Below are 15,505 nucleotides of genomic sequence, written 5' to 3' on the forward strand. Positions count from 1 at the left end.
ATGGCACTATTAATTTGAGGGAACATGCATGTTGTGGGCCTATAGGTGCCATATTTTTAAATATGCCATTGTATCCTTCCCTACAGAAAGCTGCCTACCAGTAGCCAAGAGGATAAAACTATCAAACACTAGTAGTTGCTTGTGGGTTCACACTTCACCAATAGGCTGCCATGAAGAGTTTTCTGGGTTTTCTTCACATGATAACACCTAAATAGGGGCCAATTTCCCATAGAAGAAAGTCCTCCTAGGAGGCATTCCTCTTGCCAGATCACCCATGTGTTGCATTGCCTTATCCTAATCCTATAATGCTATCCCATAGAAAGCTATAGTTTGTCACTAAATATTTTAAATTCTAAATTAAAATGAAAATTTGCAAATATTTAAAGTCAATATGAAAACTATAATTTTTAAATCAAAATTTAAAAATTATAAACAAAATGTTTAGTTATTAACTAAAAGATCATTAAATTTTACTTTTTTGGGGTGGAATAGGAAGAGTGGTAGCATTAAACATTTTTAAGTGTCCTTTAATCCAGTTGTACCTGACAACCCTAGTAATGAGATAAAGATATCAAAAAATTGATAAAAGATTTAAATAAACATGATTTTGTTTTAATTAAGTTTTCAGTTAAAAATGTGATATTCATTTTAATATATGATGAATTTTCATTAATAAACTTTTAATAAGCAAAAAGCTTACAGAATTTTTTATTGCTCTATTACTTAACAATATTCATGAAATGAAATGATAAAATCATTATAAAATTAATTCCTAATTTCATATTTAAAAGTTTTTAGGAACTATTGCATATCAATTTTTATATTAATTCTAAAACAATATTTAAACAGAAATATGTATATACATAAAAAAATTTAATTGTTCAAAGTTTGATTATTTACCATTTAAAGCATTTTTTGAATATTCCATGAAATATTTATTATTTTTCAGAAACATCAGAAAATCATTTTGTAATAAATGCCAATATCTATCCTATAAATGCAGTATGTTCATTTTTTAAAACATATTTATAAAAAAATAAATAATCTTTGTTTACCACATTTATAAAAATTACATTATTTTCCGACATTATTAATTACATTTTGTTTATCAAAAATAAAATCAATTTTATTGTAAAAAAAAATCTTGTTTTATGGTTTTTATACCGTATATTTGTTTAAATGAACTTAAGTTCACTATTTATAACATTCACTTATGAAATAATTACAATATAAAGTTTGCTGCACTGCAGCTTTAAATAATTTAAGAAAATAAATTACTAAATCAATAATCATGAGAATAAGTAAAACTCAAAATTTATTATTTTGTATAAATCATTTATGCTTGTACAGTATAAATCACATTTATGAAATCTTTTCCATTCTCTCTCTTTTCTGCTGTCACTAGTAATTTTCATGCATGAGAGAAAGATTCATTACAATCAATCAATATTCACAGATTGTCTGTGTAGGTGACAATTCATAGATCATAAGTGTATTTCCCTACCCAATATACTTCCACATAAACATCTGATTTATTTTGTAATCTCTTTTACTAAGGAATCTCAAGTGCAACGAGAATAATATACTGTATATATATACATACATTTTGTGTTTGTGTATTGTGGTTCATTTATATAAATATAATAAACATATACAACAACATAAAAGTATATATAAACATAAAACTGTAAGGAACTAAGTTAAAAAGCTTCTAGAAGACTGATATAAAATTTTTATTTTAAATTTTATAATAATCTTGTTGTTAATCAATTTCTTTATTAAGAAAAATATATTTTTATTATATTTTATTTTAAAATTTTATTATTTTCTGTTTTTATTACTATCATAAAATTTTTTTTCTTTATAAAACATATTGACATTTACATATTTTAATGTTTCAGAACAATATGAAAACTTTGAAAAGGTTAAAGTAAATTAATTTTGAACATGAACAATTGTAATTAAACATTATAATATATTTATGTAGATTTTATTTTATATAACAAATATTTTATTAGTTTCATTATACTGATATGTTATATTCTGTTCATGAATAACTAATAGACAGTCAAAAAGAATAAAGTAGTATTTTAAAGTATAATGAAAATTTTCTAAAATAATTGAAATTAATGTTTTGAAGTGAATTATTATATTTACTAGATATAATATTTAATTCCATTTTTAAATTTTATTTAATTTATATTATTTTTAAACATAAGTGTTTTAATTNTTTAAACATTCATCGTTAGCATAATTAATCATCGATAATATTTTGTACAGTACATAGCGGAAGGTTGCTATTTATTATTTATAATTTATACTGTATTTTAATTCTTCTCTCCCAAATTCCAACCAGCAGCTCTAAACGACGAGAAGAAAAAATCACGAATAGCGATGGGGTGCTCGATGAGCTCCGAAAACAGCTACAATGGGTTTTGAAGTGTCTAAAACAATGAGAATCTATCAGAATTATCTTTTTACAGACGAGCAACAGTTTTGAAACTAAAGCAACGCACAAGAGTTCTCTATTCTGCAAGTTGGCGATTAGGATTTAGTAGTGGATGAGAGGAGAGGATTCGAAAGGAAAGATAGAGATGAATGGAAAAGTGCTGTTCGTCGTCATAAAGATAATGAGGATGAAATCAAACCTATACGTATTTAGAATTGAACTTTATTATCTTTGCTATTTAATTTAAGACAAGATTGTTTATTCCTCGCGTAAATTCTTTAATTTTAGAGCTATAAACACGTGAAAGTTTTATATTATTTTAATTATATTTAGTGGTAAATGAAGCCAAAAATATTTATATTTAAATTGAGTTAAAGCCATTTATTTATTTTATTTTAAAATAAAATTTAAGTACTGCGTTGTCATTTATGATTACAGTTTAAAAAATCAGAATTACTTATTAATGTTATTTAAATATGATTAACAACAAAATAAATTAATTATATATATTAATTCATTCCAAAGTTTAAAAGGAAATAACTGATAAATTTTAAAAAATTAATAATAATAATAATAATAATAAAACATATTAAATTAACAAGAAACTACCATATGGTAATTTAATTACTAGAGAAAAGTTTAATACTACATGATTTCACAATAAACAAGTATGTTAAATAGTATATTTTTTCACTTATAATTAGGTAATATTTTGATAAAATTCACCAACCTGATATTGTATGTCTGAAAGTTCCAGGTTTCACAGATCTTAGTTCTACACTATTAACGGCCACAACGTGCTGGAAATTACTGTTGCTAGGTAACCAACTAATAATTGCAGAAGTTGAAGTAATATTGGAAGCTTTAACACAGCTGGGAGCCAATGGAACATCTAATATCAACAAAGAATTATTTTTTTTAATCTGAATATTAAATTTGATTTAGCAGATTATTTTTAGTAATGAATTTTGGATCTATATATAAATTTAATAATAAAATTGATCAAAATCATTTTTGTAAACATAAAAATTATGCTAATCTTTAAATAGAAATTAATTACATTTATTTTTATGATTAATAAAGATGGAATTTAAGAATCATTTAATTTCTTAAAACTGATTACCATTTTATTTTTAATTTATGCTTATGATTTGTGTAAAACTAGAGCTAAGACTATAATAACAATTATAATTTGGAATAATTTAATACACTTGACCTTTTGATTCATTTTTAATGCAAACTATGCAATATATTAAATTACATAATATAAAATGTATAAAGAAACTAATAATGCTTAAAATTTACTTATCAAAACTTTGAATAAAATTTTTTTATGATGCATTTTTTCCAACATATCAATAAAACTTTATTTAAAATGCCCCAAATAAAATACAGGATTATTTAGAAAGGACTTTATAACTTAGATAGCATATATAACTTTAATCAGAAGATTTACAGAATTGATTGAGATATTAATTTATAGCAAAACACAAGTTTTACCTTGAGTAGTTATTTTGATTTCATGTGAACTGCATTAGTGATATGACAAACTTCACCTGAATTCAATTTATTCTCAAACTTGAAGCAGTACCTCTGCTATCACTTCAGTAACTGCGATGGTGATTCAAGTTTTGAACTTGGCAAGATTTTTAATGAAATCTTTAGAAGCTGATATCCAAATCTCTTCAATAAATGTTTCACACATCAGTGAATTGGCTGATAGGGCAATAGCATGGACACCTTGTTTTCCAGATTTGATGCCTCTTGGTTTCTCTGAGGTTTCATGAAAGATCTAGTGTTTATTCTTGAATCGCTATCATAGTTACCAAAGTGACAATAGAAATGCTGTGTGGAGTTTGGCAAGAAATTGAATTTGGATGGAAAGTCTGTTGTATCACAAACATAGCTCACATGAAATCAAAATGACTGTTTGAGATGAAACTTGATATATATTGGTATAAATTAATGCCTCAATTGATTCTGTTGATCTTCTAATTAAAATTATATATTCTTTTAAATTTATAAAGTCCTTTTTGAATCACTATATTTCATCATATCTTTAGTTAATATTGAATTATTGAAAAGCATTTACAGTACTTCTTTTAAAAATCAGTTTTGCATTAAACATCAATAAAATAAATTATAAAATTTAATTAATGAGTAAAAGTTGTGATTATCAATTTGTATTGATTACATTAGTATAGAATAAACCATGTAAAAATAGCAATAGGAACATTCTGATTATCTATGAAAATAACTAAATTATTATATTTGTTGCTTATAATCTATTAATTTATTATACTGAAAATAATTATATCATTATTAAAAATAAAATAACTTATAGAAATTATACCTTTTCCAACAACAATTGTGCATGCCGCATCTGGAGAATGATGGCCTGTTGGCGCAACTGATCGGACACTTATTCTATGTGGCTGAAATTAAGAAATTCTTATTATCAGAATTAAAATTTTTTTTATAAATCAAAATTATTTCATCTTACCTGTAATGAATCTACACCTTCAACTAATGCCCTCGTTCTTTCTGTGGCTTTGACGCTAGCTTTTAAAACTCCATCCACATAAACATGATATGTATCTATTGTGCTTACATTAGTTTCTGGAGGAAGCCAGCCAATTAAAATACTTTTATTTAATTGTCTTTCTAATATGAGTCGTTGAGGAGGTGGAGGAACTATTTTGATGATGACAGACAGCAAATTACAATTTAAAACAATCATTATTGTTTATAATTATATTATAAATTTACCTAGTCCTTCTCCTTCTCTTTCAAAATCAGATAAATTTTCCTCATCAACTTCTTGTATATCTTCAAGATCTATGTAATCATTCATCCGATGGAAATCTTCTGTTTAATGAATTTAAACAATTTTAAAAACAAAATTTTTATAATGAATATGTATGACATTTTTTTTTCCATATCTTAAATTTAAACAATATTTATTATATCATGTATTTTTTCCCTTTATATTATAAAATAAAATCATATTTATTTTTCTTAAATATTTTATATAAACAGTACTTTCAAGTAATATAATATATTTTAGACATGATACAGATCAATTTTCAGGTCAACATACCATCATAACACAAACCAAACCACTATTTTGAAGTTAACTTTATCTTTAAGCTCTCGAGTAATGTAGTGAAGTAACATTTACAGACACTTAGTTTACTGGTTATTTTTAATAAAAATATTAGTAAATATTTCGGGTTGTGCTTACCAAAAATTCTTCTGGATCGCATTCGAGCCACACGTTTTGTCACAAGGTTTTTGTTTTTTTTAACGTTCTGAATAATCAGAACGCGGGCATCGATCATAGATTTGATGTAATGATAATTATGAACTTAAAGACCAGCATTACCTATCTGCTAGACTACTGTAGAGGTATAAAGCAGGTTTCCGATACACTACACATTTGCTTTGCGTGCAGTGCAGCTGATAGAGGCAACTACTCACCTGGCGGTAACACATGAAAATCGTCACTCCCTGATAAGTCCAGATCAGGTGCGAAAGTATAACTTGCGCTGCTATCATCAGAATCTCTATTACCATAAATGACGGTTGCTTGAAAATCGAACAGATCTTCACCTGGGGAAGTGCAATATACTATTACATGTTTATGCAAATTTCATTTTTAAAAATATCTAAAAAATGTAAACAATTTCTGACAGAGAAATATATATATATGTTTACACAAAAATTGTAAATGATAGCGCTGTGGACAAAGATTAATTTTACCAACATTTTGCATGTCTTGTATAGTAAGGATTTAACTATTCAGATCACGTTATTGTATACACGACACTAAACTTATTTTATTATATTATTTAAACATTCAATTTAATTCGTGTATATTTTTTTCTATATAACCTTCGCTCATTTGATTGTATCCTCATTCGAGTCGTTAAAGTTATAATCAAAGGTTAAGAATTTAAATTCTTCAAATTTATATTTAGATGAAATCAATAAAATATAAACTGCAAGTAGATTCAATTTTTTTAAACCTGATAAGCGATTATCGTTTATATATACTTTATATTTCGTGTTGTGTGTTTTGCATACACGCACATCTGTAGGACTACACTTAAAAGCTAACAGTCACATAGTTCATGCACTTCCAATTGATCAAATTCAGCAAATGAGGTCTCAAATTAAACCTCATGACCTCTAGACGTGCAGAAAACTATAAAAATTTTTTATTATATTTCGAGATGCCGATTTATTAACGATTTTTTATCGGCCACGTGACCAGAAGTAACGTCACGTGCTCTATTATTAGACACTTTTGCATTGTACAGTACGATAATTTGTATCGTAAATTAAACGCCTTAAGCTGTAGGCTATATTCGTTTAAAGACTGTAAAGCTTTAAATATATTTGTGACGTTTACATTTATATATAAATGTATATTTTGTCACGTGTATTATCATCTATTATCACGCGCTTCACTTTGACGACATTATTCGTAAGCAATATATTAAAAACGTTAAATTTATTAGGTGTTTTACTTTATACATTAAAATTATTTTATGTTTTTTAAAGTCTGAGTAACTATTGAATAAAACGCTGGAGGTCGCAAGTGTCTAACAAAGAACGTGTTATACTAGTAGTGAGAGATCCGGTGATTTTCCGATGTCACGTTGGTTGGTGACTATGATCACCACATAGCCAATCGGAATCAAAGTTTCAGCTATGACACGTGATCTATATTCTGCCAATTATAATATATAAGTCCAGACCCATCATTAGGGGGAGCTGAGAATTTTTCCCTGGGCCCGTAGTGTTTCTGAACCCTATAAAATTAGCGTTATTTTTACTAATAAAAATAATAAGACTACTTTTTATTAAAAAAGAAAAATTCATATTTTATTTGTTCAACTAAAATCAATGGAGTTTTAATTTATTTGTTCAAAAACCAAACGGCAAAAGGTGACTACTCTAAACCCGGGTCCCATACAAGCTCTGGAAGGTCTTGTTTATATAGTGGTGCGAATTTTTTATAACTATGAGTGACATTTTTATGCTTAGTCCATTACCGTTGGTACAAAAATTACCAAATATTGAAATATTATGTCACTGGCGGTGACTGTTCAATAATGATAATTAAATCACCGGTAGTGGAATATCCTTAATCATTATGCTCTATGTTGTTACGTGTAGTTTACAGTGCTTTGTTAAATAGCTATTTTAATTTCAAGGCTAATAAGTTATTATACTTGAAGCTTTTAACGAGCGATTATCAGGTCCTGTGGACGTCGAAAAAACTGTCATAGTCTTTCTTCTGTATTAAGCCACCGGCCTAAAACTGCAAAGAATTTTAGATAGCCATTAACAGAACTAATCAAGGTAACTTGTTTTTAAAATTGCATTAAGTTTAGTCAACAAAATCGGTGCGTTGCCGAGGTCCAAAAGTCTTTTGACTAAATTATTTTTTAAAAGGGCTGTTCATAAATTATGTAACACAGATATGAATGAGTATACAAGTGATTGTTAAGATGCGTTACAAGGAGGTGGGGGATATTTACAGAAACGTTGCGGTAGTGTTTTTGTAAACATCCCCTTTATTTTGTAATGGATCGTAACAATTACCTGCATACTCACCCACCCGTATCTACGTTACGTAATTTATGGACAGCCCTAGGTAGCTAGCAATAAGCATAATTTAAGAGTGCAATGTAATTATAGTTCCTAAAAGTCTATTTTTAATCCATTATCATTATTTCGCCCGTTTTGGGTGCTGGTTACGAATCCTGGTCTACACGAACTAAGCCATAAACGACACGAATGATAAATTGACACCAGGAAAATTTACATCTGTTGATAATAAGTATAGTCATGGTTATTTAATACAAGTTGTAAGTCTAAAGCTGAGTTGTTGTTAATAATTACATTTGGGCGTACACTCTATTCTATTATTATATCTTGATATAATACAATACTCCATGCTTATTTAATTATATAGTAATTCATGCTAATTGCTACACTTGCTATGTTTATGGTTATTCTCTATAGTATTAAATTTCCATTAAAATTCAAAGTATTTCTAAAAACTTTTCTGTCGTGATTAAATCGAATTTATGTAAAACTGTGAAAGTTACGTGTATTAATGTAAAATAGTATCACGACTTATTAAATATCTATTTTCACCTGAAATATTTTTAAACTCTAGAATATGTAAATTTTATAACGCGAGAAATTAGCACCGTTGATTTATATAAATTGTTAAATCTGTCATGCCCATAAAATTGCAGATTAACATAATTATCACGCGTTTTTTTCTTTATTATATATTGAATACCTGCGTATATCTATAATTAAAAATAATTTTAAGTAACGTTTCGGGACTCGTTTTCCGTCACGCTAATTTACGTTGCATTTTTTTATGTCAATTTACTATTTTTATATTATTCTAAACTGTCACTGCTTCATTTTATTCTTCTGTTTGCTTAATGAAAACTTTCAAATGTTGTTAATTGCATATTGACTTCTTATTTTAAACCAATGGCGCTTTCCCGAAAAAGCTAATGTATCATAAAATATGCATTTTAGGATTATCACCTCTATAAAAGAGGGAAATATATCATTTTTCTTCGAATAAAACATTTTTCAAACTTTCTAAATGCGTCTGTATAAGTTACCCATTAAGCTTCTATCAAGACATCTTTTAAAATGAAATTCTTAATCATCGATCCAACTTTCCTGCCTAGAATTTATCTTCATTTCTATCAGTCTAGACCAACTAAATTTAATTTCTTCGGGTTTTCGAGTCGATAGAATTGTTCCTATAATTAATCATATCAAGTTTCGTTTTCAGAATAATCTAAATTATGAAAAATTTTTAAAATACTCAACTTGAAAAATAAATTAGCCTCGAAACATTCCAGACAATCTACAAATCCCTCTTAAAATAATTCCATTTTTCTGAAATAGCTATTAGACAAATTAACATATTTTGACTTTGACATTTTAAAATGTTGAATTTCCTTAGTTTTTGTTTAAAAAATAACATTGGATTTATAGAACACGTTGTTATAATAAAATAAATGAAGCATTTAGATTTGTGAAAGACAAGTTTAGAATTCATTACATAATTCTTGTATTCAGGCTTGCTGCCAACTTTTTTCGCTATTTTTTTATTTGTAATTTTTATGCCATGTTCATTTGAGATTACTTCAACATATGTATCAACAGGAAGAAACAGCGGCTGTTTGAATATCTTAAATTATTTCTAAAACGATTACTTAAAATCTATTCTATCATCGATTTAAAAATTATTTTAACTACTAACCTGTCAATTTTTCCACAAAATTGGAGGGAACTAAACCTTTCCTGCCATCCAATAACTCCCCGCCGAAGAAGCCATCCTAACAAGAAATAAGAAATAAGCATTGGAGCTACATTATTGCATTTTTTCCCAAATGATTCGTTACCTCATCCATTTCTCCAGTAATGATTAAATAATCTCCAGCATTCAATGATAATTCTGCTTCGGGGTTGTCATTAGGAGACTGTTTCAGTGGATCATAACTATAACGCGCTATATAAATCTTGCATCGACCTCTTCCAGGCAAATCTATATAGTCGACCGCTCTCAAGATGTCTTCTGTAGTAATAGCTATCAATAAAAATTCCACAAATTTATAAATTGATCAGATTATACAAAGAAAAATTAAGAGCATGTTTACCATTTTCGTCTCTGTTAAATGTTTGAGTTATTGTAGGTTGTATTATCGATGGCACATTGTATGGTAAAGTATTGGCTATTTGAGCGTTAAACATAGTGGGCATTGTAGTTCCCCCAAAAGTGGGTACATTCGGCAATAACGAAGTGTTTGTAGGAAGTGGTGTGCTGCACGTACTGCTGGACGGCGTCATTGACAAAAGATTACTTCCAGGAGCATTTATGGTCGGTACCGTTACCTGGCTAGTCATTGGAGTAAAAACTGATCCTGGACTGATTCCTAAAAAGTAAAAGTTTTTCATTTTGTCATCCACTCTTTCATCAAAACTTTTATAAAACTTTTAAAGAATTTTCGATAAATTGAATTCATGGAAATCTCTTGAACACTCACCAATATTAGCTCTCTTACGGTCTAGTTCGGCTAAAATCTTATTATCCTGTTCTAACTTTTCCATTAACTGATTCAAATGCTGCACCGTAACCGATTGTTCTGAAAAAGAAAGAAAGAAAAATATATAAATTTGAGAAACAAGTATAGTTCAAAAAAAACTATTTAAAAAAAAAAGTATTAAAAGTTTGTTAATTTTACAATTTGTATTTAAACTATTTTAGCTACAATTACTAAAATTTTATGATTTTTTTTAAGTTATTAAATTTACATATAAGTTTACTAAAGCTTCTACTGTGCAAAGCAGAAATTTACTAAGACATTTAATTCAGTTTTATCTATTTTAAAGCTGAATACTAAATGAATTTTGTGCCAACTACTCAAAGCCTTAGCCATTGTACAATAAACGAAGGGAACAAAACAGGAATTAAGCGCATCAGCATGCTAAAATTTCTACTGTGGCCACAACGACAGGTTAGGTGCTTGGAGAATGCTTTGTCACATGCAGATTGCAGATTTTGGATTGTTCTACTAACTTAAAAGGACTACAAAGGTACGTGTGCAGATAATTGGTGATAAGGGGTGATTTGCGTGATTTACTTACTCATCGGAGATCTGTGTCTAGACAGCTGATAATACATTTGTTTCATTCGATGGGGCTCATGCAATAATTGGTCAATAGCTGGTGATGAATATGATGGCTCTTTTTAATCATCCAACAGCAGCAGCACAGAAGATAGAGAAAAGAAAAGGCTAAAATGAAGGAATTTGTTTTGTATGGAACTGTATGATAGGTGATAGGACGTTAGAAAATTAGCATCTTCGAAAATTATAGGTACTTTGTTTTTATTTAAAAATTTTGATAGTATTTTCGCTTTGCATCCCTTAAATTTCTTGGTATGTAGAACGTGGTTAAATTCATTTATAAAGCTTAAAATTAATGTATTCTATGTTTGTTACTATTAACAAAAAGTAATGAAAAAGTTATTGATTCTAGATTAAAAAGTCGTTCTATTGTGTAACTGTCAGATTTATTTGTGAGTAAAACAAATTTCTATAAAATGAATATTGTTAGTAATACTAATTAAGTATTTCGATCCATAATCGATGCCAATAAAAAATATATCTTAAAAAATATATAATCTTTAAAAAAGTCCTACTTAAAGGAAACAGAGGCTGAGTCAGGTCTTCCAACTGCTTGTTATCTTCTTCGATATGAGCTCGAAGTCGTTCGATATTAGCCGATGATACGGGAGAACCTAAAAAAAGATATTTCAAAACATAATTCAATCGAATATCATAGATATTATTTATATTATAGAGCACTTGTAAGGTATAATAACGAAGCAAACTTCACAGAGATGAAATTTGTATCGTACTTATCTGCTACAGTCAATATGTGGAAAGGTGATAAGGATAACCTGAATAACTTTTATTGCGTAGGTACTCACCCACGGTTGCTCTAGATTTTTCTAATTCTGCTAATATTCGATTATCTTGATCAATTCTAGCTAATATACGATCAATTTCATGCGACGTCGTATCTAACAGCGAAGATGAATGAAGTGACAAACTGCTAGTAGAACCAGTTGTCTTTGAAGATCCTAACGGATTCGTCGACATAAAATTAGTTCTGCTACTTGTAAAATCTGTAGATGATGACAGTGAACCTAATTAAATATCGAAGTTTATTATTATGTTTTTATATTTATGAAATAATTTGAGATAAATCAATATAAGCATATTTCACCTGTTGACCTTAATGATGATGTTGAATGAATTGAAGACGATCCTAAACTTCTCGGAAAATTTAAGTCGAGAGAAGGAAGGGACGAAGATGTTGTAGAGAGTCCTAAGGTCGAAGATGAAAGGGAACTATTCCATGTTTCTCCTGAGGAAAGGAATTTGTCTGCTGTTGGACTCGAATAATTTATTTCTCGGGTTAGCTGTAACCAAAATAAAATCATTTTTTTTTTGTGTGATAAATTTTATTTTCAATATTTAATTTTTTAAAACAGTTTTTAGAGTATCTGGTTTATAATATCTATCAATATTAGATAAATATGACTATTTATTGTTTAAGCGACAATATTCAGACCTTAAATCATTTACATTCTGAGAAAAATCTTTCGAGATACAATATCAACTATCAATTACGTTAAAATCACATTTTATCTCGTGTATTATACAACAGATGGTGCCACTCACATCTGCAGACTGGGATCGTTGAGATCTCCATCCTTGTTTTGCTTGTGCTTTTCTTAAAGTGGCCATCTCTAAGGCTAGTTCTTCGTGACGTACGTTTTGCAATTCACATTTCTTTTGTAATTCTCTTACCTTGGACTGAAAATAATATTTAATAATTTATTTTTGGTTAATTATTATAAATAATCAAAAGAAATGAATTTTTTGTATAAAATAATGAATAAAATTTACGAACTATATGCAGATTGCTGTGTACTCATTAAAGATGTTGATGCGAAACTCATAGTGTTTTATATCTCTCATCTCCAGCGAGAGATGTGGTTACACTCGATACACAAATGGAGTAAATACATACGATATAATAGATTCACCTCAAGCGCTTGAACTGCTTCCTGTGCTTTTTTTTTCTCGGCATCGTTGGATATGGGCATGTACTTGACATCTTCCTGTTTCCTCCGCAATTCAGCCAATGCTTCCGCATGTTCCCTCTCCAATTCGCTCCTTCTGGATGCGGCTTCGCGCATGTGCTATGAGAAAGCTATTCTCTAAATTCTTCCACATTAAATTCATTTACATAAAAATCTAAATAAATCTGCACTTTTAACCTATTTAAAATTTAATTAAGTTCCTTCCTCTTTGATTTATTCTGTATTAAATTACGTAAGACCAACAGTACCGGCAACAACAGCTCCCTGTTTCTGGAAAAATGATGTTGCTGGTTCTGTAAACCTGTTTAAAGTCACTAACGCCTTTAAAGTTAAAACAAAATACTTTCTCTGCTTTACTACGTATTACATAAAAAAGCAATTCAACAGGACCAGCAACAATTCCCTCTTGTATTGATGATGATAACGTTGCCGGCCCTGTAAACGTGCTTCGAATCATAACGTATTGTAGGAGAAATGTTCCAAGAATTAAATTCGTTTAACTGAATATAATTAAGGAAAAACATACGAAAAATTCTAACGTAAAGAGCAGTTTAACTGAACTTGAAATACGCGCCTACATCGATGATGATTATGTGATGCTGATGACGATGATGATGACGATGATCCGAATATAATGCTTACAGGTCTTGCAAAATATGTTTAGACTTATAAAATTTTCTTATGGCATTTTAAATCTAAATCCTATTAAATAGTTTTAAATGCAATTTCTTTTTAATTATAAGAATTATATCTTTTCCACAATTACATAGTGTACAAAGTAATTAATGAGACCTGCAACATTTTTTTTTTGTGTGTGTGGGTTTATGTGATGATGAACTAATGTTTTAAAAATGTAATTTAAACTATAAAGCATCTAAATTTAAAACAAAATTAATTAAATATATCATAATGAGCGCAAATGTTTACTTAAAACATTTTAACTTTAAAATATTTATTTTAAATTATATAAAAATTGATACCTTTAGTAAGGCCTCCAGTTTGAGATGGTTTTTTTAAATAAAAATTCTCAAAAATAATAAAATATTTATATTACTAAGATTCTTTTCTTTCGAACATTTTCGTTACCTGTAAAAAAATGAATAATAATAAATAAATCTAAGCCGATAAAATTAATTTTTGTATTGAAAATTAACACACGATAGGTCATACTTTTGCTCTTTATGATAACGCTTGATAGTTCTGATAACGACCCAAACAGCATTTCATCTTATTGTCAGAAGCAAAAGACGACAGAAGATTTTAATGGTTTTTAAAATTCTCATCTCTCCTAATTACATTAATGACTCCAGAAAAAAAAATCGAAATGTTTTCTTTCTTGAAGTTATAAGTCTTTATTATTGAAACGTTTTTGCACGCATATTTATGCAACTACGAAGCTGAGAAAGTGTTTAAAATATGCTAAGGATGCTTAGAAGAAGGGAAATTAACAGGAGAATGCACTTTAATGTCATTAACTCTAATCATATCTTATAAAAATTTAAAAAAAAGGGAAGAAAATGCCGATGTTGAAAAAAAATCTTTCTTTAAATACGCCTATATTCAACTTGAGCACTGATTTTTAAAAAAAAAGTGTGTTTAATTTTGTTAAAATAGTGAGAATTTTTCGTATATTTGTTATTTTTTGACTGAAAGAAAAACATAAATTTAACTTATCGCTTTATTTTTAATGTTTATCGTCTTCCTTTTAAATATAATTTTAAAAATTCAATTATTAATTTTCTAAACTTAATAATTATCAATTATACTACTATTTTAAAATTAAATTATGATTTTCTTTAAGAATCTTTTATTAAGAATTATGAAACCTTTTCAAAAATATTTGAAGCTCTTAATTGTAACAAATATTTTTTTTAAGTTTATGAACTTAAAAAATTATTAATTGTGATTTACATTGATGGATTTTTTTTCTGTTTCTTTTGTAAAATCGATATTTTCTGTAAACATAACGTAAATATTGATTGCTGTGTACATACTCATCAATAACTTATCTGTTGTTTTTTGGAATCGATTCTTTCTTTTATCGAAAGGCCCTTAAGGTTTTTCGAAATGCAACGAAGAAAATATAAAAAAAAATACTTTAAGAAATTATATATATACAATTTTAATTCACATCATTATTTTAGTTCCAATTAGTGTATTCTTCTTCTAAATAGGAGCATTTAATCGATTTCTTCTTCTATCTGTCTCATTATTATATTTTAAATATTCGTTTAAATTATAATTTCGGATATTTTCCCCATTAAAATTATTAATAGATTCTTTCTGATAAGTAATAAACTTTTATATCATTTTTTCGCATAACAGACAAG

The 15,505-nt window shown here is 27.9% G+C and overlaps 1 protein-coding gene across 1 annotated transcript in view; it reads right to left on the reverse strand.

Moving 5' to 3' along the window:
* The window catches only part of LOC111613206 (RIMS-binding protein 2-like), a 62,207-nt gene that overhangs the window by 29,405 nt on the left and 17,297 nt on the right, over positions 1-15,505 (reverse strand). Inside the window, exons 2-17 of the mRNA XM_023354553.1 lie at positions 14,156-14,261; positions 13,119-13,274; positions 12,751-12,885; positions 12,293-12,488; positions 11,994-12,212; positions 11,703-11,801; positions 11,147-11,245; positions 10,546-10,644; positions 10,159-10,434; positions 9,904-10,088; positions 9,762-9,837; positions 5,930-6,061; positions 5,219-5,317; positions 4,953-5,143; positions 4,803-4,884; positions 3,180-3,341 (exon numbers count right to left, since the gene is read on the reverse strand). Of these exons, the coding sequence (XP_023210321.1) occupies positions 3,180-3,341; positions 4,803-4,884; positions 4,953-5,143; positions 5,219-5,317; positions 5,930-6,061; positions 9,762-9,837; positions 9,904-10,088; positions 10,159-10,434; positions 10,546-10,644; positions 11,147-11,245; positions 11,703-11,801; positions 11,994-12,212; positions 12,293-12,488; positions 12,751-12,885; positions 13,119-13,271 (2,203 nt within the window). The 5' untranslated portion in view covers positions 13,272-13,274; positions 14,156-14,261. The remainder of the gene's footprint in view (positions 1-3,179; positions 3,342-4,802; positions 4,885-4,952; positions 5,144-5,218; positions 5,318-5,929; positions 6,062-9,761; positions 9,838-9,903; positions 10,089-10,158; positions 10,435-10,545; positions 10,645-11,146; positions 11,246-11,702; positions 11,802-11,993; positions 12,213-12,292; positions 12,489-12,750; positions 12,886-13,118; positions 13,275-14,155; positions 14,262-15,505) is intronic.

Source organism: Centruroides sculpturatus, unplaced genomic scaffold (assembly GCF_000671375.1).
Source record: "Centruroides sculpturatus isolate CEXI.00-Female unplaced genomic scaffold, Cexi_2.0 scaffold1942, whole genome shotgun sequence".
Classification (NCBI taxonomy): domain Eukaryota; kingdom Metazoa; phylum Arthropoda; class Arachnida; order Scorpiones; family Buthidae; genus Centruroides; species Centruroides sculpturatus.